This window comes from Nicotiana tabacum, chromosome 3 (genome assembly GCF_000715075.1).
Source record: "Nicotiana tabacum cultivar K326 chromosome 3, ASM71507v2, whole genome shotgun sequence".
Taxonomy (NCBI): domain Eukaryota; kingdom Viridiplantae; phylum Streptophyta; class Magnoliopsida; order Solanales; family Solanaceae; genus Nicotiana; species Nicotiana tabacum.
Genome location: NC_134082.1, coordinates 77,263,452 through 77,289,443, shown reverse-complemented (window position 1 = coordinate 77,289,443; position 25,992 = coordinate 77,263,452). Strand labels below are relative to the sequence as shown.

The 25,992-nt window shown below is 35.6% G+C and overlaps 1 protein-coding gene across 2 annotated transcripts; it reads left to right on the top strand.

Annotated features, from left to right (window-relative positions):
- Positions 1-11,675: 11,675 nt before the first annotated feature.
- LOC107759844 (CBS domain-containing protein CBSX1, chloroplastic) lies at positions 11,676-22,951 on the top strand. 2 transcript variants are annotated; one of them, XR_001642264.2, is made up of 9 exons: positions 11,676-11,968; positions 13,770-13,857; positions 13,933-13,997; positions 16,250-16,298; positions 16,626-16,678; positions 21,628-21,743; positions 21,869-21,926; positions 22,006-22,304; positions 22,682-22,951. XR_001642264.2 is itself a non-coding variant. In XM_016577857.2 (8 exons), the coding sequence occupies exons 1-8, from the start codon at positions 11,774-11,776 to the stop codon at positions 22,084-22,086; spliced, it is 705 nt and encodes a 234-aa protein (XP_016433343.2). In that variant the 5' UTR covers positions 11,676-11,773; the 3' UTR covers positions 22,087-22,360. The 2 variants fall into 2 exon arrangements, 1 of the variants encoding a protein (XP_016433343.2); XM_016577857.2 differs by lacking the exon at positions 22,682-22,951 and having other exon boundaries at positions 22,006-22,360.
- Positions 22,952-25,992: the final 3,041 nt, after the last annotated feature.

Here is a 25,992-nt window from a genome sequence, read left to right as displayed (position 1 = left end):
GACATGCAAAGTAGATACCTACACCTATTCGTCACTCTAGGTATGTTTCACTTACCTATACCAACACCTACAAACGACTTGGGAGACCCGTTTGAGGAGAAACGTTTGTTTAAGAGGTGGAGAATGTAACGACCCGACCAGTCATTTTACTTTCTAGATCTCTATTCCCCTAAATAGGACTCCTTGTATGTGCTTTTACTTTTTTATGACTTGCGGGGATAGTTAGCTCTGGTTTGGAAGGGTTCAGGTTGAAATCAGAACACTTAGTTTCTTAATAGTGGCATAAAATGGTTACGTTTGACTTGAGTTAATATTTTGAGTAAACGACCTCAAAACTGAGATTTGACAATTTCATTAGGTTCGTATGATGATTTTGGACTTAGGTGAATGTTCTTATCGGTTTTCAAATGACCTGGTAGCGTTTCGGCACATAATGTTGAGAGTTGGTGCATTGAAGGTTTACAAGTTCTTTAAAATTGGTTTGAAGTAAGTTTTGGTGTTATTGAGGTCCTTTTGGGATTTCGAGCTTAGGAATAGTTCTGTATGGTGATTTGTGACATGCACGCAAAATTTGGTATCATTTCGAGTAGTTTAGGTGTGTTTCGGAGTAAGTTGGAAGAACTTGAAGTTCATAAGTTGATTTGATTTGGTTTGGGGTTTGATTCTTAGTTTGGATGTTGTTTTACGCATTTTGAGGGTTTGAGCGAGTCCGTATTATGATTACGAGCTTGTTGATATTTTTGGACGAGGCCCGGGGGGACTCGGGTGTTATTCGGACGATGTGCGGAACATGGTTGAACTTGGAAGGAGGGCTGTAGCAGCAGGGTTCTAGTGCAATCGCACCTGCAAAGAATCCGCCACAGGTGCGAACTCGCAGAAGCGAACCAATGACCACAGAAGCGGCCTGGCATGGATTGGCTAGTGGTCGCAAGAGCCGCACATGCGAATGCGCAGGTGCGAGAAAGTTGATCGCAGAAGCGGATGGGTGCCAGCCAGCCTGGGTTCGCATGTGTGACACATTCGCCGTAGAAGCGAGAATGGCAGTCCTAGTCATAGTCCGCACCTGTGGCGATTTTTCCGCAGAAGTGGAGACGTAGGTGCGGCAGTGTGATCGCAGGTGCGAAACCACTAAAGGCAATGAGGTTCATTTAATGTCAAGACTTAGGCTTTTTGGTTCATTTCTTTCACTTATTGGACGATTTTAGAGCTCTTTGAAGAGGAGTTTTCACCTAGCACTTTGAGGTAAGTAATTTCTATATAAAATGAGTTTAATACAAGCATTTTGGGTAGATTCTTAACACATAAATTGTAGAAATTATGTGTTTAGTTGAAAAAACCTAGGTTTTGATAAAAATAGAATTTAACTACGAAAATGATTATGGAATTGGGTAGAAATTATATATTTGAGTTCGTGAGGTAATGGATAGCATCTATCTTTGAAAATTTCCGGAATCCGGGCATGTGGGCTTTGGGTTGAATTTTAGGGATCTTCTAATTTGGGTTAGATAATTTCTCTAATGGCTAAATTATGAACTTGTGAGTATGTATTGATTAAGTTATATAACATTTGGCTAGTTTCGGATTGATTGGCATCAAGTTGAGGCTTTAGAGTGTATTTGTGGACCGAAAGTGAGCTTGAGAACGAGGTAAGTCTCTTGTCTAACCTTGTAAGAGGGAACTTATCCCCTTAGGTGTACCTTTATTGTGTATTACTTGTGTAGGGAGCTATGTAAGCACGAGCTGACGAGAATTCGTACATAGATATATTCCATGATATGTTCGGATAGTCTTAGATTCACATTATGCTTTAATTGTACTATTGTATTTATTATGCATATTAATTGTCTTGAATAGAGTTGAGACTAGGTATTTTAAAGTTTCAAATTTTCGATTTAGATTTCTTATTTTTTGAAGAATTAAGGAATAAATAATAACTCTGAGAAATCCATGTCCTCTCGCGTCTCAAGTGCTTCCACGAGCGAGGTAAACTTCTCTACTCTCATGGGAGCGGACCGTTCATCTCGGCAGTATAATAGATGCATCTATGGTTTGTGTCATTCGGCCCTCGGCAGTGCATATATTATTTTGGATCGGACCGTATGATCTCGGCATAAATCGTGTGTGATAATATTCGGAGCCTGATTACACTTGATATTATTTTATGGCTTAAGAGGTTATAATTTATTTAATGACCGAAATTTGTGAAAGTTAGTAGGTGACAATTGGAAACTTTTAAATTGATTATTAGTTAAAGAATTATTTGCTCACTACTTACTATTGTGTTATTATTATTATTATTATTATTATTCACGTACTCCCTGCCTATATAGAATTTTTGTATTTTAAATTGTTGGCCTATAGTAAGTGTCAATGTCGACCCCTCGCCATTACTTCTTCGAGGTTAGACTGGATACTTACTGGGTACATGTTGTTTATGTACTCACGCTACCCTTCCGCACTAATCGTGCAGGATCTGAGGCAGGTGCATCTGGCAGTCATTCAGGTGCACACCCCCATTACCCCGAGGCATAGTGGTGAGCTGCTCTCTGAGGCTACTCTGCAGCACCTCCAGTCTCTCTTTAGTATTTACTTTCTGTCTATCTTATTTCAGATAGTAGTATAGGTGTTTATATATTCTACTAATTGTTCGTACACTTGTGACACCGAGTTTTGGGAACATGCTAGTAGACACTTTATGGTTTTGAGTATTTATTTCACCATATTTACTCTTTCTTTAGCTTACGCTTTACTTTACTAAAATTTTCCATTTCTCATCTATTTAATAAATAAGAATAAACTACTTTAAAAATTTTAAAAAAGAATAAATACATGACTAATTCATTGTTGGCTTGCCTAGCGGCGATGTTGGGCGCCATCATGACTTATAGGGAAAATTGGGTCGTGACACAAGCTACCTCTTGTTCATGGTAGTTTAGGACTTAAACTTTGTTTATGTAAATTTCAAACAGATATTGTACTTATTCTTCATTTCTGTTTGTAAGTCTAAATTATAGTGGCTCATGAATTGTACTACTAGTCCTTGCAAGATTGTATAAAATTCAGCCGTTTATTTCTTTTTATTTATAATCAATCATTTCAGTTACCCTGTTCCATGTTTGGCTTACCTAGCATTAGGGTTATATGCCATCACAACTAGGTGATTTTTGGATAGTGACAGAAGCAACGTATATAGAGTTATCTCTACTTTAGTACCGATCAATTTTTTTTAAATTAGGTACAAATTAAATGAGAGCCACCAAATAGGGTGCCCCATGAAACATTTACCCTGGCAAATAATAGGCTCCTTTGTAAAATAGTCCAATTTGAAGCTAGACCTTTTATGAACCACTTTGGCCGCTTGGGCCAGGTATAACATATAGAAAGAGGGCCACCATTGTTGGCTTTTTTGTGTAAAAATTGTACGAGTTGCCCTATTTGGTCTCCCACATTTAACCTATACCCATTTTTTTTAAAAAAGATTTTAATTTGTACCCTGTTTTTAAACAGCTTCAGCCCCTTTCTCCTCCTCCTTCTCCTCCTTCGTTTTCTTCTTCTTCTTCTTCTATTAACAACTGAAAGGCACTATGATTAATTTCGCTTTTAGTGTAACCTGAACAAAAAAATCAAACAACAAACAATAAAAGAATATAACTTTCTACCTCGACTAGGTAAGCAGACAAACAATCCGTATTTTTTTAATCTCTCGCAATACTGTTTTACATTTATGATGAACTATATGGAAACTGACCCATTACTTCTTGTTTTGAATAAACTAATTCTATCAGATTCACTAATTCTATCAGATTCATGGGAAGATATTGAACTGGTATTAAACTTGTATTTTAGTCGCATGTAATTATTGTCTCCTTTTTCATCTTAAGTTGGCTGCTGCTTCACTTGGAAATACTGAGATTCAAGCTTTTGCTTATGGTCTTATGTAGGGCTGTGCACGGATTGGATCGGATCGGATTTAGCATATTTCGGATTCGAATTTCGGATTTCGGATTCTAGAAAATGCAATCTGAATCCGATATGAATTATATCGGATCGGATCGGATTTTAAAGTTTGGATCGGATCGGATATCGGATCGTATTATTATGCCTCAAAGTTAAACTAATATGTATATTTTCTTTGTAAAAGAGGCAATACATTAAGAAAAATTCATGTTTATGCAATTATGAGAGTACTATGGTGCCAATATAGCTAAATCTAGCAATTGTAAAGGTAATAACTTGGAGGTTGATGTAAATTAAAGTGTAGTATTTATACATGTCCTAATAATTTCGGATTTCGGATTGGATTGGATTAAAATATACTAATCCGAAATCCGAAATTTTAATAAACATAATCCGAAATCCGAACCAATCCGAAATCCGAAATTCAAAATTGAATGGATCGGTTCGGATTTCGGATATCCGATCCGAATGAACAGCCCTAGTCTTATGGATTCAACTTAAGCTTATATAGTGCTGAAACTTTTACAAATGAACTAAATAACTTCAACATCTTCTGCTGAAGTTTTTGAAAAAGCTTATCCATGACAAAAAAAATTCAGCTTATTTAGTGCTGAAGTTTTTACAAATGAACTAAATAACTTCAACATCTTCTGCTGAAGTTTTTGAAAAAGCTTTATGACAAAACTAATGAATTCAGGACAAAAAAACTTCAGCTATTTTAGTGCTGAAGTTTTTACAAATGAACTAAATAACTTCAGCATCTTATCCAGAACAAAAAAAACTTCAGCACTGCCTTTGGTACTTCAAGCCCGTCTATTAGAATGCTGAAGTTTTGCGTGATTGCCTTTGCTATTTCAGCCCCGTATGCTGAAGTTATGCGAAAAAGTGGGTACGCTTGTAAATTTTTTTACAAAGAGGGTACAAATTAAAACGTGACCCAAATAGCGAGTATAGATGCAAATCAATGTAAAATTACCAAAAAAAGATTCCCCCGAGAAACAAGCACAAAGTTGGCAATATTGGGATAACGGATAAGCTTGCATATCAATGTAAAATTACCAAAAAAAGAAACTTGCATGCTCCTTCCATTTTAGTTTACAAGGAGTGTGACAAACTTTCTATATTAGTTCGTTTAAAAGAATAACATATTTTAATATTTAAAATAATTTACCTTTAATTTGTTTATTTCAGGAGCAACTCAATAAATTTCGTCGCCTAAGGGGAAACTCTATTGAGAGTCCCTTAAATTCATTATATAAAATATTTACACTAACAATAAAATTTACTTTTAAAATAATAAATTTAATTATTTAAGACAAAAATAAGCGAATTTCAAAAAATATTTAGGAAGAAGAGCACAAAAAATAAGGTGGTGGACTATCGGATGTTTAGGTCCATAAATTTTGATTTGGCTGTCATCACAAATAAGAAAAACAAATAAACGTACATAACGCAGTAGCTTGAGTTTTGAGATTAACAGTGTCATAAATATTTACTCCTTATCATCAATTCAAATGATAATTGTAGTTCATTGTATTAAGTAACACTTATTGGTGAATATATAAAATAAATTATAAATAACCTAGTATAATATGTCGAACTACACTAAAAGAAAACCGGTGCATGAATGCTTTTGTATTCATACAGTTTGAGAGAATATTGTAAAAGAAATTTATTATGTTATCGATATGTATAACTTAATTCCTATATAAAAAGAATAAAATTAAAATTAAAGATTGAAGCAATTATACTAATTAATCACTAAAAATTATCATAATTATGAACATATTGATATAAAATAACCTTAATCAAATAACAAAAAAATATATGGTAACACTTTTTTATACTAATTATTTATAATCACGATATTATTGCCCAACAAAGATTTTATTCTTCAAGCTTTTAAGATTACAAATAGTAAAAGTATTCTTTTTAAAAAAAAATATTGTTATCAAATCAATCTACATCAGATAGAGGAGTATTAAAATATCTGGGAATCTTTGAGACCATATGTGTTTCTTTCCATTGTCTATTTTCTGACCAGATATTTTGCAGCAACTTAGCTAATAACATTCCTACATTTTAATTTTGTATAAGAACTTTAGAACTGAAGAGCAACAAACAGAGTGAATCATGATATTTACCTCATAAAAAACATAATTTTTTTATATAAGTCTCTTGCTATAACAAAATAAAATAGTTATGTTATAAAATAAAGACTGTAAAGTAAAGACAAGTATAGAGAGAAACTGATATATTATTCGAATTCAAACTGATGTACATAATGAACTGAAATCTCTTCTATTTATAGAAGAAAGGAAGTTGCTGTGTAAGCTCCTACTGCAAGCTGCTGTGTAAGCTGCTACTGCAAGCTGCTGTGTAAGCTGCTACTAAAGCTGCTGTGTAAGCTACTATTATACTATATATGGATAATCTTCTAGCGGGGGTAATGTTTATCCATAACCGGGTACCGAAGTGATAAGCTTCTTCAGGAAGCTTATTTCCAATAGAGTACTAAATAGATAAACATATTTACGGCGGAGCCCCATATGGACAAGCTTCTTCAGGAAGCTTATTTACAACGGAGTACTAAACGAACATCCATAATATAATATATTTATAACACTCTCCATTGGATGTTCATTAAAAAATAATGTGCCTCATTAAAACCTTACTGGGAAAAACCACGTGGGAAAAAATCCCAATGAAGAAAAAAGAGTACACATATTTAGTAATACGTATTGCTAGGTGCCTCATTAAAAACCTTATAAGGAAAACCCCATGGGAAAAAAACTTTAGTAAGGGAAAAAGAGTGCATCGCGTATTTTACTCCCCCTGATGAAAACCTTGTTTCAAATATTTGAGTCTTCGCATTCCAATCTTGTATATCATCTTCTCAAAAGTTAAAGTTGGCAAAGATTTAGTGAATAAATCTGCTGGATTATCACTTGAATGGATTTGTTGCACACCAATATCACCATTTTTCTGAAGGTCGTGTGTGTAGAATAATTTTGGTGAAATGTGCTTCGTTTTATCTCCTTTTATAAATCCTCCCTTCAATTGGGCTATGCATACAACATTGTCTTCGTATAAAATTGTGGGTCTTTTCTCATATTCCAATCCACATTTTTCTAGAATAAAATGAATTATTGATCTCAACCATACGCATTTTCTACTTGCTTCATGAATAGCTATTATCTCAGTGTGATTTGAAGAAGTAGCAACAATAGATTGCTTTATGGAGCGCCATGATATGATAGTACCTCTATATGTAAATACGTACCCGGTTTGAGACCTAGATTTATGGGGATCAGATAAATAACTTGCATCTTCATAACCAACAAGGTCTGCACTATCTTTGTTAGCGTAAAACAAACACATATCAAGAGTTCCCTTTAAATATCGCAATATATGCTTAATCCCGTTCCAATGTCTTCGTGTAGGAGAAGAACTATATCTTGCTAGTACATTAACAAAAAATGCTATGTCAGGCCTTGTAGCATTAGCAAGATACATTAGTGCACCAATTGCACTGAGATAGGGTACTTCGGGACCAAGGAGTTCCTCGTCTTCTTCTGGAAGTCGGAACAAATCCTTATTCACTTCAAGTGATCGAACAATCATTGGTGTACTCAACGGGTGCGCTTTGTCCATGTAAAAGTGTTTTAAAACCCTTTCTATATAGGCTGATTGATGGATAAAGATCCCGTCTGCTAAATGTTCAATTTTCAGACCAAGACAAAGTTTTGTCTTTCCAAGATCTTTCATCTCAAATTCTTTCTTATGATATTCAATTGCCTTTTGGAGTTCCTTCTGGAGTTCCAACAAGATTTATGTCATCAACATAAACAGCAAGTATAACAAATTCTGATGCCATTTTCTTTATAAAAATATATGGACAAATAACATCATTTATGTAACCTTCTTTCAGTAAATATTCATTAAGGCGATTATACCACATGCGCCCAGACTGTTTTAAACCGTACAAAGATCTTTGTAATCTAATTGAATAAATTTCCTGAGATTTTGAATTCGCTTCAGGCATTTTAAATCCTTCAGGGATTTTCATATAAATTTCATTATCAAGTGAACCGTACAGATAAGTTGTAACTACATCCATTAGATGTATTACAAGCTTTTCATGCAGTGCTAAACTGATGAGATATCTAAATGTTATGGCATCCATAATAGGTGAATATGTTTCATCAAAATCGACTCCAGGTCGCTATGAGAATCCTTGTGCAACAAGGCGAGCTTTATATCTTTCAACTTCATTTTTATCATTTCTTTTTCATACAAAAATCCATTTATGACCAACTGGTTTTATACCAGCAGGTGTTTGGACTACTGGTCCAAAGACCTCTCTTTTAGAAAGTGACTTTAATTCCGATTGAATTGTCTCTTGCCATTTTGGCTAATCAGATCTTTGTCGATATTCTTCGACAGATCGAGGTTCAAGATCCTCACTATCTTGCATAATATTAAGTGCAACATTATATACAAAAATATTATCCACCACTATTTTAGATCAATTTAAATTAATCCCATCACCGATCGAACTTATTAAAAGTTCTTCACTCACATGAGCTTCGGGTTCATTGATTTCTTCAGGAATCTCAAAACTAATCAGATCTTGGGTCTCTTCAGGAGATCCCTTCATAGTATCGTTTTGATCATTTGTCGATTTTCTTTTTCGAGGATTTCGATCCTTAGAACCCAAAGGCCTACCACGCTTCAGGCGTGCTTTAGGTTCACTAGCTCTTATGCTAGTATATGGTCTTACTGGGACATCAATTCGGATAGGCACATTCTCTGCTGAGATATGTGATTTAGTTATCCTTTTCAAATCAGTAAATGCGTCTGGCATTTGATTTGCTATATTCTATAAATGGATGATCTTCTGGACCTCCTGATTACATATAGGGATACGAGGATCAAAGTGAGATAATTGGCACATATACAGCACATCCGAAAATTCATAGATGGACAATATTTGGTTCATGACCAAAAACTAATTGTGACGGAGAATATTTATTATAATATATCGGTCAGAGACGGATAAGTGATGCTGCATGCAAGATAACATGGCCCCAAACAGTAGTAGGCAATGTTATTTTCATAAGTAGAGGTCTTGCTATCAATTGCATGTGTTTAATAAATGACTCTACAAGGCCATTTTGAGTATGAACATAAGCTACAAGATGTTCAACTTTTATCCCAACTGATAGACAATAATCATCAAAAGCTTGAGATGAGAATTCTCCAGCATTATCAAGGCGAATAGCCTTTATAGGATAATCTGGGAATTGTGCCCTTAATCGAATTATTTGGGCTAATAGCTTTGCAAACGCCAGGTTGCGAGATGATAATAGGCACACATGAGACCATCTTGAAGATGCATCTATTAGGACCATAAAATATCTAAACACCCACTTGGTGGGTGAATAGATCCACATATATCCCCATGTATACACTCTAAAAAGCTAGGGGATTCAATGTCAACCTTCATTGGTGATGATTTAGTGATCATTTTGCCTTGATAACAAGCATCACAAGAAAATTCCTCATTTGTAAGAATCTTCAGGTTCTTTAATGGATGCCCACTCGAATTTTCAGTAATTCGTCTCATCATTATTGATCCAGGATGGCCCAAATGGCCATGCCAAAGCACAAAAGTATTTGAATCCATAAACTAGAAGTTTACGATAGAGTGTGCTTCAATTGTACTAATTTTTGAATTGTATAAACCAGAAGATAAAGTTGGTAACTTTTCTACAATGCATTTCTGGCCAGAAATATTCTTTGTAATACAAAGATATTCCCTGTTCATTTCATCTATTGTCTCAACATGATACCCATTTCGGCGGATATCTATAAGACTCAACAAGTTTCTTCGGAACTTGGAGGAGAACAATGCATTGTCTATAATAAGTTTTGTTCCCTTAGACAAAAATATAATGGCTCTTCCGGAGCCTTCAAATAAGAAAAGTATTTCTGATCCTTGAATATGACATGAGTTGTTCCACTATCAATAGCACAAATATCTTCATGATTTGTCTTTGATCCAAACATAATTTGAGGATTATCCATATTCTTCAAAAGGACATAAATAAAATATATTATAGTAAACATCATTATCAAAGCATAACTTTTATTTATGTACAACAATTAACATAACCATACTATCTATTACAAACAACAAAAATTAAAATATTTACATTTTTACAGATTTACTACCGATTACATGACTTGTTTCTCCTTCTGGGAGTGCAAAGTAATCAGCTACATCCAAATGCATGAAGTCTAAATTATCTTCAGAAATAAAATTTGCTTCAACATTTTTCTCTGTCTTCTTTAGGGAGGCTTGATAAAGCTCAACCAGGTGCTTTGGCGTACGCCATGTACATGACCAGTGCTCTTTTCCTCCACTTCTGTAGCATGCATTTTATGCATTTGGTGCTTGCACCGCTTCATGCTTTTGTTCCTTCCTTTTCCACTGCTGGTGGTGAGGAGGCTTCTTTGGTGTATTATTATTACCATGATTAGAGTTTCTCCCCGACCACGGCCATGACCACGACTGGGGCCACGAACTCTTCCACATTTAGCTTGGTGGAAGTTCGTCTCATTCACTTCAGGGAATGGACAAGAACCAGTAGATCGACTTTCATGGTTTTTCATTAATAGCCCATTATGTTGCTCGACTATAAGAAGATGTGAGATAAGTTCAGAATACTTTTTAAATCCCATATCTCGATATTGCTGCTGCAGGAGCATATTCGAGGCATGAAAAGTGGTGAAAGTTTTCTCCAACATATCATGATCAGTAATATTATTACCATATAATTTCAATTGGGAAATAATTCTGAACATAGCAGAATTATACTCACTTATAGATTTAAAATCTTGTAGCCTTAGATGAGTCCAATCATATCGTGCCTATGGAAGAACGACCATCTTCAGGTGGTCATATATATCTTTCAAATTATTCCACAGTATGACTGGATCTTTAACAGTAAGATATTCCATTTTCAAGCCCTCGTCAAGGTGATGGCGTAGGAATATCGTTGCTTTGGCACGGTCTTGGTTTGATGCCTGATTTTTGTCTTTGATGGTGTCTGCCAGACCCATCGCATCAAGATGAATTTCGGCATCAAACACCCAAGACATGTAGCTTTTGCCCGATATATCCAGGGCTACAAATTCAAGTTTAGAAAGATTTGACATTATTTAGGAAAAGAAAGTTCTTACCTCTAATACTTTCAAAGTATTTGCTTGAGATGACAGAGTCTCGTGGTGATAACGTGTTATAAAATAAAAACTGTAAAGTAAAGACAGGTATAGAGAGAAACTAATATATTATTCGAATTCAAATTGATGAACATAATGAACTGAAATCTCTTCTATTTATAGAAGAAAGGAAGCTGCTATGTAAGCTGTTATTATACCAGATATGGATAATCTTCTACCGGGGTAATGTTTATCCATAATCGGGTACCGAAGTGATAAACTTCTTCAGGAAGCTTATTTCCAATAGAGTACTAAATATATAAATATATTTACGGCGGAGTTCCATATGAATAAGCTTATTCAGGAAATTTATTTACAACGGAATACTAAATAAACATCCATAATATAATATATTTATAACCAGTTAATGATTTAAGTAACTTTTTTTGCACCTGAACAATTCTGCACAAATAGTATATGTTCCCACTTGTAATAAACACACTACAATGGGATAGAGTAGAGCCAACAAAAGATAACTAAGCCAACAAGGCCTTAAGATTCTCACTCATCTGAATTGTCATCTCCGGCGATGGCATCTATATTACCGTCGGGACTCTCCCTCAGCAGCTCCTCCGCCGCTCTCCACCACCAGCTTCCTTGCCTGCTCTTCTTATCTCCGCCGTGCCTAAAGTTTGCTACTTTCGGTAAATGTTTCCTCTCCGTCCGCCGCAAGCAGTTTTCCGTTACCGCCAGCAGCAACACTTTGACGGCCAATTCTGCACAGGTATACCTCCCTCCTTGTCTAAATCTTATATACTGCTTGAAATTAAATGCTTAACTTTATACTGGCAATTTTATACAATCAAGTCCGGTAATTGCAGGTAATTCTATTTGATAGGTAACCTAGAACAAATGTTAAGTAACCTTCCATAACAAGTAAAATCTATAACTAATTCTGTATGTGAATCTCCTGCATAAACATGCAAGAGTACAAACAAGATTTGTTTACCTAGATAAGTGGATTTTAAGTAATTTGGTCTTCAGATGCAACCTATTATGGCATATGCAATTGTTAACGTTAATCACAACAGTTAGCTCAGAAGTTGAAGCCCTGTTCAATAACTTGAAACACTGGTTTCTTACGCATGGTTATGTAGAAATTTGATAACCTTCTTTAGCTTCTTAAAATTAATTGGTATGGGTTACACATCAGACATACTGATGGATGGAAAAGAAAATTTATTAAAACTTTGCACATATTTAAGTTATTATAAGTAGTGTTAATCAATCTTGGATTCAAAAAATACAGTTAGGATGAACTATATTTTTCATTTGTGAAGAGCAACATATTTGTTTCTTGTGTGAGTGGATTTTGTTGATACACATTTGTACTTTGTCTAAAAGGAAATTGAAAAGGAAAAGGAACATTACACACTGTTTTTCAAATTAACATTCATTCTTGTATTTTGGAGTTATCCGAAAAGTCTTTGGTATTTCTAAACCAGAAACCTTCCCCTGTCTCCTTCTACACTTTTTCTATGTCATCTAGGAGAATAGGTGAGGCACACACTAATGCTGACAAAAGTTCAAACTCATCAAAATTTAATTTGAGCTTCATCTTTTGGACCAATTTCTATTTACACAATAGAATGTGGCCTCTTGCCTAACAACTCATGGTAAGTCCATTGGCTTTGAGGAAGAATGTTTTAACCAGAGTTATTTGTGTGCTTGATTTGTGTTTCAAGTTACATTCTAGGACTGGCAATAATGAAATGCATGCCACATAAGGTTATTTAAATAAGGAAATAAAATGCATCTGAGTTTTAGGAACTTTTTTGAGTTTGCACTTTTCTAAGCCTCAGCCCTAACGTTGTGATAAAAAATCAGTCTCATTTTCGCGTGGGGAGAAACTGAACTCTATAATATGTGATTATTATATTCAAGCATTTAATCTTGAGTCTGTCAAAATTCTTGGCCATAGTGGATATTCCCCCGGTTATTACCATTTACTAGTCAAACTTCTTTTGGTAACTTCCTGTCCATAGGAAAAAAAGCAAGCTCGAGCAGCACTGGACATGCAGAGCAAAAAGCGCAGGGGGTGCAAACATGACTTAGTTAGAAGCTGTGCTATAGATCTGGATGTGTTCCATAGATGTGGGATTACGTGCAACTCTTTTACTATCATCTTCACTGCAATGAAATGTAGATATCTCGCACGTCCACTTTCTTTTGATAAGTTGGCTATGTGAGCTAGATTATGCAATCCTTGACCAATTGGTGTTAGAAGCAGTCAACTTTAGATTTCATCTAACCTTAAGTATAGCAATAGATTATTTTCACGTAGTAAATTGTACTAACACGTATTGGCTCCTTCACATAAACCTTGCTCACAACTGGCTGCTTGATAGAATTATGTGGCTGTTTTCATATTTATTCTAGACCTGTTTACTTTCAAGAAGTTTTCCGTTCCTTTTTATATATATATGATTTTAGTTTGAACTATAAATGCATTCTTCTTTTCATCAAGAAGTTCCAGTTCCTCATGAATGTCCACCAAATGATAAGCTTATATATACTTGTGGCAGCCAACAAATGGTGTATATACAGTAGGTGATTTCATGACGAGAAAAGATAAGCTACATGTGGTAAAGCCATCAACATCTGTAGATGAAGGTATTTTAGTGCTCAACTTCATCGCTAGCCACCATCATGTTGTTAATTCCTGATATATGATTATTCCTGCAACAGCCTTGGAATTGTTGGTAGAACGCCGAATCACTGGTTTCCCTGTGGTTGATGATGACTGGAAATTGGTAAGTTCTGTTTTCTAATGTCATCTTTGCAATATTGTAGATGGAAATGTCACTTAAATGACCGTGTATTTCCTGCTTATGTAATATTCAGTTTTGATAGTTGATACTTGAAAGCTAATACCTTGAATAAATTTCTGAAATGGTTCCCGAACTATAAGTTTGGTCTTGATTTCATCCTCAAACTTTGAATTGCTTCTCACTTTATAACATTTAATTTTGAAAGGTCCTATGCATCCGAAACTAAGGGTTATTTTGCCCTATGCATCTGAAACTAAGGGTTATTTTGCCATGCTGCGTGTAAAGCACTTGACATCTGGAAGGGTATAAAAGAGATTTAAAATAGAAGCTTGGAACAGTTAAATAGAATAGCAAATTGGAAAGAAAAATAGAATGTCAAAAACAAAAAGAAAAAGGAGAGAAAACAGCTTAGCTGCTTTTTCATGGAGGGTGAGGGGAATGGCTTATGTAGGGACTGGTAGGGATGTTGCTATGGTTGGGAAGGAAGGGGAAGAGATGTGGGCAATGGGTGCTGGGAAGAAGAGGGTGTGTCCATCTGGTGAGAGAAGGCGATGCCAGAGGGGTGGAGGTTGGTTGGGGTTGGGTTGTGGGGAAGCTATGCCGCAGGCGGCTTTGCACGATTAAAAAAGGTATTATGGGAAGCTCTGTGCCATCGGAAGGGGTTGGCTGTTATAGCTAGGGGAGGGGTTTGGGAAAGGAAACCCTATGACAGGTTCTTTTTTTCTTGTGAAAATAGTTTTTATACTTCTCATCTTGTATTTTCTTGTCTTTCGGGGTTTTCCGTTAAAGATGTCAAGTGATTTTCACGTGACATAGGAAAATCACTTCAATTTCACTACAGCTAAGAGGGAGATTTTAAAAAGAAATTTAATAAATAGAGTACTAAAAGGAAGTGATTGAGGACTGTTTCAAGAATTATTCCTTGTTTCTTATTCAACTTCATAGAAACACATATTATTATATCAAAGTGTTAGGAAGGATTTAAGTCCTCTGCAATATCTATCTTCTGTGAGAATAGAGGTCTCTAATAATACATGCGGATCATCAAATTTAGATAGAGTACAATGATATAGGACATAATCTTTGTCATTTAAAAACTCATAATTTACTCTGATGCGGGCCTTTAGACAGAAGCTTAAAACAGATCATCTAATTGTTCCAAAACTTTTCTAAGAGTAGTTTAATGGATTCGATTGAGCATGAAAGATAAAGATGGTGTTATTTACTTCATATATTTATTGGAAATTCTCATAGTTGGTGATATAAAGATAAATTATCTTTGTTCTGACACCTAGATATTTCTCTTTAAGTGTTACATTTTACAGCTTTCAATAAGTAGTTTTTATTTTTGTTGTAGTTCACCACCATGTCAAATAGTGGTGAAGAGCTACTTTGTTTTTTTTTTGTTTTTTTTTGTTTCCTGTTTTATGTTTTTATGTTCTTTCTGCGTTTCTATTGGAACTTGGCATAGATAGACTTGATCGAAGAAGTTTCTATTCTTTGGTTGGCTTTCCAATGATCTTCTGAAAGTAATGACATTAATGATTCCATCTTTGTCATTTACTTTCTTTTCTTTGTCAGTGTTGCATTATAGTTTTTCTTGGTGAATAGTCATGATGTCTTATCAAATTAGCTAGTTTAGGAAAACTGAAGTTTGTAAAATTCTTTTCATTTTCCATAAAACATTTCTTTTTGCAGTAGAAGTTTGAAAATTGCTTTTGAAACTTTTGCAGTTCTTCAAACGCTTTGGTTGTACATGAATTAGAATTTCTTTTGTTAACATCCATGAATTATAAAGTACATATTCTTCTGGAAACAAAATTTTGCGTTCTTTTTTATTATTCATAGTTGATTTCTGAATTATTTAATGGCATGTGAATAGGAATATCTTCTGTATCTCTCACTTTTGGTAATTTTACTTTCTAGAGACTGATTCCTTTTTTGTTGGTATTCCAAGTCTGAATCGGACTCAAGTATTTTGAGTGCTCCTCAAAATTTTAAGAAACTTATTTAAGTAATAGAACGTGTAACTGGCAGTACGAAAATATGAAAGTAAGAATGCTCAAGTTGCAACCATAACCCCTATTCATGCTTCTTTATATCGTATGGATATGATCATATACATTAGCTTCAAATATTAAGTTCAAAGATATTTCAAAAATAATATGCTTGTCTTGTATTATGATAAATCAAAGATATTTCACTCAGAAGCTTGAAGTTCTCTCCTGCTGCAGGTTGGTCTTGTTTCTGATTATGATCTATTGGCTCTGGACTCTATATCAGGTATAATTTTTAGTTCTGATGCTAGAACGATATTCTGTGGAGATTAGAAAAGATCCCATTGGTTTTAGGCCCATGTTTTATTAGGATCCTTTCCAAAAAGCTATGTTGCTCAGACTCTCCAAAAATGTCATTGGGTGCGTGTCCTCCAAAAATAGTACATTTTTTGATGATCCGACACGGGTGAGATAACATTTTGGAGAGTCCGCACAACATAGCCGAAAAGACCTGGAACCTTTTTGGTGTTAAAATCTGTTGATAGTATTTTGAGTTGGGATTTTGAAGTCGTCTTCGGAGGAGAATGAGTGCATCTCTTTCTCTTTTCCTTAGGTACCGGAGGAGCTGATGCAAATATGTTCCCGGAAGTGGGCAGCAACTGGAAAGTAAGCAAATTTTGTTTTGTTGTTAGATCATCTCTTGAATGCTTGTTGATCATCTAATGTGCTAGTTCCTTAAAATAAAATTTGTTTTTTCCAATGTGAGACCTCAAATTAAAAAAACTTTCTACTTATTTGGATGTCACAACCCCAAAACCGACCCGGTCGTGATGACACCTATCGTGAAACTAGGCCAACCGACACATTTCCAAATAACCCACATTTCATTTAAAACTTAAGTTAAACCATTTTTTAACTGAAATCCAATAAAAGATATAAAGTCAAAACTAAAACAAAAGCGGAAAGTAAAAGCCCGACCTCGGGTGTCACTAAGTCATGAGCAATACTACAATAGTTCCGAAACAAGACAAGACCAAAATAGTCTGGAAATAGCAACAATGTACTAATAGGAAGATAGAGAAGGAGAAAGGCGGAACTGTGATCGCCAGGCAGCTACCTCGCTATCTCCGTGACGTCCGCGACCCGAATAGTCAACAATCACTACCGTGCCCTGAGATGCCTGAATCTGCACACAAGGTGCAGGAAGTAACGTGAGTACACCAAATCAGTAAGTAACAAGTCCAAACTATGGACTGACATATAGTGACGAACCAAACCTCAACAGGTAATACAATTAAACTGTACAGTAAAGTAGGTGTGCTTGCAGTTCAAGTATTCAACTCAACAGCAAATAAATACAATCTGAACAGTGTGGAGTATAAAGCTCAGCAAATCTCTATGTACCAATGCACAGAAAGTATGAAAAATGTACCATGTACCTCCACTCTCAAGTGCTCAACCACTCGGTACTGTGTATGGCCATCCGACCCAGGGAAGATCCATCCCGGGATATATACACATAACTGACCGCAGTCATCCAGTACCGAGGAAGGTCATTCCAGCCCTATGGAGAAGATCCATCTCCAGGTATAAATACTTGAACAAGATCCATGTCCAGGGAAGATCCATCCCTCAATAATATCAACTGTGCTCGCTGGGGGTGTGTAGACTCCGGAGGGGCTCCTTTCAGCCCAAGTGCTATCACAAGCCAACGAAGGCATAATCAATATTCCGGTGCGGCGTGCAACCCGATCCCATACCATCACTCATAATTAGGCTCTCGGCATCACTCAGTCATAACTCTCCAGTGTCTCACACACGGGCTCACAATACCAAGAAACTAGCCTGAAACAACGATATGATGTACCAAATAACAATAACTGAGATTGAGACATAATATAATATGCATGGACAAGATTGAGTACAAAATATCAATGAAGCTAATGATATGACAGCAAGAAACGACCTCTCGGGTCTCAACAATTATCGGTGTGAAGCCTTAACATGATAATTAGCATGATTTACAGCTTATTAACTTAATCACATAATCATTACACAGGTATCAGCAAGAAAGAGTCACTAAGCGGTGCCATGGAATGATCCAGGCCACAATTCTCACGGTGCACGCCCACACGCCCGTCACTTGGCATTTGCGTCACCTCAATATTAATCATAGAACACATAGTTCGGGGTTTCGAACCCTCAAAACCAACTTTGGAAGTGTTACTTACCTCAACCAAGCCAAAACTCTAACCCGCGATGCCTTTGCCTCTCGATCCGGCCTCCAAATGCTCCAAATCTAACCAAAATCAGTATATCATCATCAATACACGCTAAAGGAATGAAACCCACACGAAAATTATCAAATTAGACCCAAAATTCCGAATTTGCTCAAATCGGGCCCCCGGGCCCAAATCTCGGAATCCAACAAAAATCGTAAAACTAGAAACTCCTTTCACTCCCGAGTCTATACATACCAAAATCATCAAAATCGGACCTCAAATAGCCCCTCAAATCCCCAATTTAAACTCTCCAATTTCAAGCCCTAATCTCCCAATTTCTTCTCTAATTTTCCCACTAATATCATGATTAAACAATGGAAAAATCGCCATGAACACAAGATACAAGGTCCAAGTAGCTTACCTCACTGAAAACACTTAATTCCCTCTTGAAATCACAGCCCCAAGCTCCAACTCGTCCAAAAATGGTGAAGAAATGGCAGAAAATCGCGAAGAGGGCCTTTTATACTTTCTGCCCAGCTATTTCCGCATCTGCGGACAATATCTCGCACCTGCGGGCCGCTTCGGCGCTCAAAAATCTGCACCTGCGGAAATCACTTAAGTCCTCAGACGCCGCACCTGCGCCCCAGGTCTCGCACCTGCGGGCTCGCAGATGCGGTCCAACCATCCGCTCTTGCGACCAATGCCGCTTTTGCGGTCTCTTTTCCGCTTCTACGGCTCGCACCTGCGGTCCCCAATCCGCTAGTGCGGTTATGACAGAAAACAGCAGCTTCAGTTGCAACTCCAATCTTTCCAACTCTCCGATAAGGCGATAACCATTCGAAATCATCCCGAGGCCCTCGGGACCTCAACCAAACTTACCAACAAGTCATAAACCACTATTCAAACTTATTCAAACCGTCGGAACACTCCAAACAACACCAAATCAACCTCGGATTCAAGCATAAGAACTTAGAAACTTTCAAATTCCACAAACAACGCCGAAACCTATCAAATCACCTCCGAATGACCTGAAATTTTATACACACGTCACAAATGACACTGCGGACCTGCTCCAATTTCCAGAATTCCATTCAGACCCCAATATCAAGATTTCCACTGCCGACCGAAAAAGGCCAAATTTTCAATTTTGCCAATTCAAGCCTAAATTTACCACGGACCTTCAAAATACATTCCGAACATGCTCCTAAGTCCAAAATCACCTAACGGGGCTATCCGAACCATCAGAATTCACATCCGAGACCTTCTACTCATAAGTTAACATTCGGTTGACTTTTCCAACTTAAGCTTCTAAATAAGAGACTAAGTGTCTCATTCCAATCCACGACCACTCCGAACCCGAACCAACCAACACGTTACGACTAAATACAGCTGAACAATACTTAAAGAAGCAGAAGTGGGGAGAACGGGACTGTAACTCATGAAACGACCGGCCAGGTCGTTACATTGGAGATATAGATAATCTTAAATTTCAGCATGAAATGCTATTACCATTAGCTTTGTAGCCCTTTTTCAGGAAAGTGGATATTTCACCTTATAATTTTGAAGATCCTGAGAACAAATTAACTGAAAGAGAACAACTTTTAACACCAAATCTTTGAGACGCTTAACACCAAATCTTTGAGATGCTTAATTGTTGATATTTAGCAAGTTGGTTAGATCATAAGTGGTATAGCTGTCCCCTAAAGGGAGAGGATAGCTTCCAATGTCTAGGAACTCAAAAGAAAGAGATTGATGACTGAAATTGTGAACGATCCTCATGATCGTTTTACTTACAATGTTGACCAACTCTTCTTGTAATCTGCTGCATTATTGTTAGTGGTTATGTTCAACAACAGGAAGTAAAGAATGCGAACCTTTACTCTTCCAGAAAACTTCTTATGGACTAAAGTAGTGATCACAAGGATTTGAAGTCATTAACAAGTATAGTGCATATCAAATATTCCTTTTTTTCCTCTGCTAATAAAGGTGAAAGCTACATTAGCAACTATATCAATTATGTTGGGAGGACATTGGATTCCAGTTTTGGGAATTATGGAACCAGCACTGGGAGCTGGATAATTATTATGAGCATATGGATATAGTGTAATGTTTCTTGTTTAATTGGTTGCAAATGTTTATAACTGCAAACCTAGAGCTTCAATAAAGATCACTCAAGTATATCCGGGTTAGTATAGTGAATAAAAAATGGTATTTAGGTTTTAGCTACCTATCCAAATTCAAACCTTTCTTTAACTATATCCAAATTCATCCAATCCGACAATTGTAACACGAATCTATGACGAGTTACAATTTTTTCCTTCTCAAAGGCATTGCATAGAGAAAGATAAGAGCCAATTGGAAACCATGTTCTCAAACAGTTTTACTGGCGTTTTCATTTACTAATTAACAATTGAAAGTTGCGTTGTAGACTACACTATAGCACACGAACCTTAATGCACTCTGTTATAGTGTGATTGCACGAGCTACTCAAAAACAAACCTTCGATTAATTGATCAAGAAAAGAACATAGGAAATGCATCCAGCAAAAGCTGGCAACGTAGACAGCTTGTATGAGTCTGTATGGGGCATTGTTTGAGCACATTGCTGAAGTATGAAACATGCTCTTCATAGTTCATCCTTGCTGACTGAGATATGGCTGTTGAGAAGTTAATCCATTGGATTGCCTTTTTTCATCTGCTACATTCCAATCAAAAGGGGAGCCTTGGCGTAACGGGTAAAGTTGTTGTCATGTGACCAGGAGGTCACGGGTTCGAGCCGTGGAAACAGCCTCTTGCAGAAATGCAGGTTAAGGCTGCGTACAATAGACCCTTGTGGTCCGGCCCTTCCCAGACCCCGCGCATAGCGGGAGCTTAGTGCACCGGGCTGCCTTTTTTTTTTAACATTCCAATCACTAACCAATGGCATCTTGTAAACTCTGGTGGTTAGGGATCTTACTTGAACTATCTGGTTAGCATCCCCTGTTCCAGCTCCGAACCTCAATGATTATGTATCAAGTGATATGGTTTTGAATTCATCTTACTCACTATGGGATGTTTCTGACCAGATACTCCGTCCATGATGGACTAACCTCCGTCTTTCCTTGTCCCAAAATTTGTCTCCTTTTCGAATAGTAGACTTTCTTATTTCTAAGTTAATCTTACTTTTTTCATGCTGAACTATGGCAGATAGAAGTGTTGGTATTAATTGTCCTCTGCGTTACTTTAATACTTGCATATATGGTTACCCGATTACCTTCCTCAACTTGAAAACATATTTGCTTTTCTGTATGGAGGAGCAATGAAAATGCGCTTGATTTCAGAAAATCAAAATTGCTATCACACGACAATCAAAGCTATTGAAGTTGACACATCCAATTTTGACTTATAATTGCAGACATTCAACGAGGTTCAAAAGTTGATTAGTAAGACCAAGGGGAAAGTGGTTGGTGATTTGATGACACCTGCTCCCCTAGTAGTTCGGGAATCTACCAACCTTGAGGATGCAGCAAGGTTATCATTAATTCTTGATTTCAACTTAATCTACAGTTTTCATTTATCCTATTTTATGTTTCTATAGCATTAGTTGGACGAGACACCAAAGAGTTTGTCTCATTTATTACTTCTTTATTTGTCAGACTTCTACTCAAAACAAAATACCGACGGCTTCCTGTTGTTGATAGTGAAGGTAAACTGGTAAGATTCTGAGACCTTGCTTTTGTGCATCTGTACTTCTCTAAGTCATGATATGCTAATCAATCGTCGTATAATGAAGGTGGGAATAATAACAAGGGGAAACGTTGTGAGAGCTGCCCTTCATATAAAACGGGTCATTGAAATGGAAGGCCAGCAGTGATCAATTGGATTTAGCTGTAGAAGTGCATAAATGCAGTTCAATTTGACAAGGCAAGAATCATATGTTGTGCACATAATAGAGTAGATAATACAGTTCCACGGCTCCATGAAAAATATGTTCGAGTCAAAACTCTTCACAGGTATGAGCCACTGAAGAATATATCATTTGTAATTGGAAGGAGAATTTTAGGTGGACATTAAAAAGAATGCTTCTTTGAGGTATGGAACTAACACTTATTGATCGGAAATGATTTGATTCAATTTCATTTTTCATATATTGTGGAACCAATACGTGGATGGGCTCCAATCTATTGCTTCCACTAGGCTATAGCTTTGGTAATTACATGACTACAAAGCTATTATTTTGATGTTGGAAGTTTGCTGAGTTTGGTTAAACCATAATTTGGATCTCCAAAAAAGCATTAGCTTAGTTTTGTGGTTAATCCAGCTATTGCGACAGGCCTAAGTTTTACCTCATTTCTATTTACTTATGCGACACTGGTAGTAGGTAACACATAATTTGATGTAGAATGAACTCACTTGTCTCAATTTGAAAATTAAATTTGTCATTTACCTTTTACATTAATAAACTGCAGGCTGCCAGCTTATGGTGCCCCGGTAGTCTCGTCATTGACGACAGTGAAGAAGCCACACATGCATTAAAAAAAATTAGTAGCTTCTTTTCACACTTAAAACATGTAATATAAAATAAATTCAACTTAAGTTACAAATGTATGATTATCAGGTTGGCTTACTATGTTCAAATGTATGATTATCAGATTGAATTAATCAGTTATATACTAGTAGTTACTGCTAGTATATAACTTCTTTTACAGGGTATATGTATAGAAGCTAAATTCAAAATATCCGTATCTTCCCCTGTATCTGCATATATTGAATATAGTAAGCCAACAGGCATTGGTAAGGTGTGGACCATCAGAATTTGAGTTTAACTAATGTCCGGTATGAGAATTTTGACGTTGTCTTTACTTGTTGTAGGAGGTAACATGATTAATTTTCAAAATTACAGATTCAACTAATGGAGGTTATGTACAGATATCTTTTGGATATAAAACATGATAGTTCATCACAGGGCACGCCGGCTCTAATGTTATGAATAGTAAGGCTTGGGCCTTAGGCCACCCAAATTTGAGGGTCTCATTTTAAAAAAAAAGGAAATTTTACCACCTAAGGAATAGGTTAGTACCCTATTTATATTAAATAAATACCATTTTAAAATATTACATCCTATAAATACCTTTTATAGTTTATAGCAAAAAATCTAAATATAGTTCCATCCTACAATTAAGGCACCATATATGCTACAAAATATTTTTTTCTCTCGTTTTTTATATTTTCTCTCACCTAATTAGCGTATATCTCCTCTGACCAGCTTCTCTCTCTCTTCTTCCATACACTTTACCTCTTCTCCCATAAACCCACGTTTCATAAATCTTCCCCCACCCTAAATCTCTATTTCTCCGCCATTATCACCTCTACTCTCTTCTCCCACATACCCACGTTACTCCAATTCTTTGTCCTCTCTGTATTTTCACAGCATAATCAATCTTTATTATTATTTGGCATACAAAAACAGATCTATAAAACAACAAATTTCAGCAAGAAAAAAGGAAGAAATATAGAGATAGAGAAAGTAGAGGAGAAAGAGATCTAACCGTCCATCTCAACGATAGGGTTTTCAACCTTGATTTTGTCGAAAGCCATGTTTACAGATGAAAGAGGTGAAACTGCATTCACATGTATTCAGCAACATTCATTTATATATTTTAGATGTATTAAAAAGTTGTGATTATTCTCTTGTATTCAGTTTTAATCAGTTGTAATTAACTATTTTATTTGGCAGTAGTATTCAAGTGTTTTATACAACTGTATTCAGTTGTAGTTAGTTATATTCAACTATTTTATTCAGCAGAAGTTATTTGTATTTTGTTGCATTCAAGAGTTTTATTCAGCTGTATTCAATTGTATTTTGTTGCATTCAATAGAAAAAAAGGAGAAGAGAATTGGGAAGTTCGATCAGATGTGTTGCTCTGGTTTTTCCTTCTTTTCACGTTTTGGAGTTGCTTTCTTTGAGCGAAATACAAATTAGTGTGTACACGTTTTAGTTCTTTGAGTTAAATTAGGAGACTATCATGTGATTTGATTTCCTTCCGTTTTTAACAAGTTTAAGTTCCTAGAATTTGCGCAAAAAAGTTACTGTATTTCATTGAAATTTCGCTTGAATACAGTTAAATACAGCTAAAATTTCGCTTGAATACAGTTAAATACAGATAACACTTAGCTGGATTTTCCGTTTTTACGCTTATTTTTTTCTTGTATTAATGAATACAACCGTTTAAATACATGAAATACATTGTATAAAAACATAAAAAGTATCTATAGAACGTAATATAGCAAAGGGTATCTATAAATGACTAATTAGGACTAAAATATGGTGCTTTGTGAAAAATTCTCTAAAAAAAATAATAGGTGTAGAGGTATTTAAAAAATAATATTTCGTCATCCTAATATAAAAGTAGAGTTTTTAATATTAAAGAAGCGAAAGCTCTTTAGATATATAAATAAAATAATAATTTGACTTACTTAAAAATTATTTTGTACTCATTCATTAGATAAGTATAAAAAATTTACTCTCTCTTTCTTAATTTGTCCAGGTCAATCTTTTTCCCCCCAATCTCTTCATATTTCAGAAATCCCTATATATTTTCTATCTTTCTTTTTAATATTCTTACCCATTTTTTTTCTTCAAGATTTCATTACTCACTTTTTGTTCTCCAGATTTCATTAGTTCAAAAGTTCAACAATACTTTTAAGCTTCCAATAGTTCTATACTTCTATTGCTCAATAAGATCTTATCTAAGATCAGCAATATCTCAAGAAAAATTACATGAGTTAGCTATATTGTCAATTGAAAAAGAATTATTAGAGAAAAATGATTATAAAAAAGATTTTAACAACTTTGTATCTCAAAAAACTAGAAGAATAGACTTTAAATAAAAATTATATCTTATAACTTTCTCTTAAAAATTTAGGCATCATATTAAACTTTGGCTTTAGGCATGCATGTGCTCGAGCCGCCCCTGATTCATTAGAACCCCACAATTTTTGGTACTATTTTTTTATTTATTCTAGAACACAAAGCATTGAAGTGGACAAGCGTACCTCAATATCATGCTTTATGTCCAAGAATAAAAATCTTACTCCTTTAAATAATTTTACAAAAACACAAATGTAATCAGAGGTCTGACCAGCACACCATCACATTTTTTTGTGTCTGCAAGTATTTTTAAGAGTTTCTTTGGAAACCTCCTTTTTTTAAATTTCAGAAGAAAACCCCCATCATTTGACCGAAAACACACACACGCAGAGACAGAGAGAGAGATTACAGACCTAGAATATAGTTGAAAATCATTTTTGCTTCCAACTTTGCCTTAAAAGATCAAACTCTCCTCCAACTTTTTAACAATAAACATCAACCTTAGAATATGGAACAAAGACTGAAGTAAAACCTTCCAAACACCATACATATGGAAAAAAAATAATGTTAATGAATCGTCTGGAATGGTTGTTTCCAATTTGTTAATTAATAGCACGAAGCTTGTGCAAAAGTTTGATGCCTTATAATTGTAGTTGCTGCATATTGGGCAGTCTTTCCAAACTAGTACTACTTCTGGTCCATTCTATCTGCACTTTAAGGTCTTTGTAAACTCTTTAAGAAAAATATTCCATCTCTCTTTAAATGTCTCATTTATTTCTATTAACACTACACTAATTGGAACAATAAGAATGATTTTGAACAAGAAAATTAACAGTAACTGCTTATTTTTCTAAAACTTGAATATTTTTAGATAATTTTAATTCATCAAAACGACTAACATTTGACCTG

Excerpts from the sequence above, each read along its gene's own strand:
- LOC107759844 (XM_016577857.2), top strand. The coding sequence starts at position 11,774 with ATGGCATCTATATTACCGTCGGGACTCTCCCTCAGCAGCTCCTCCGCC. Across the intron at positions 11,969-13,769 it reads TGACGGCCAATTCTGCACAG|CCAACAAATGGTGTATATAC; the intron begins GTATACCTCCCT and ends TACTTGTGGCAG. Across the intron at positions 21,744-21,868 it reads AACCTTGAGGATGCAGCAAG|ACTTCTACTCAAAACAAAAT; the intron begins GTTATCATTAAT and ends TTTATTTGTCAG.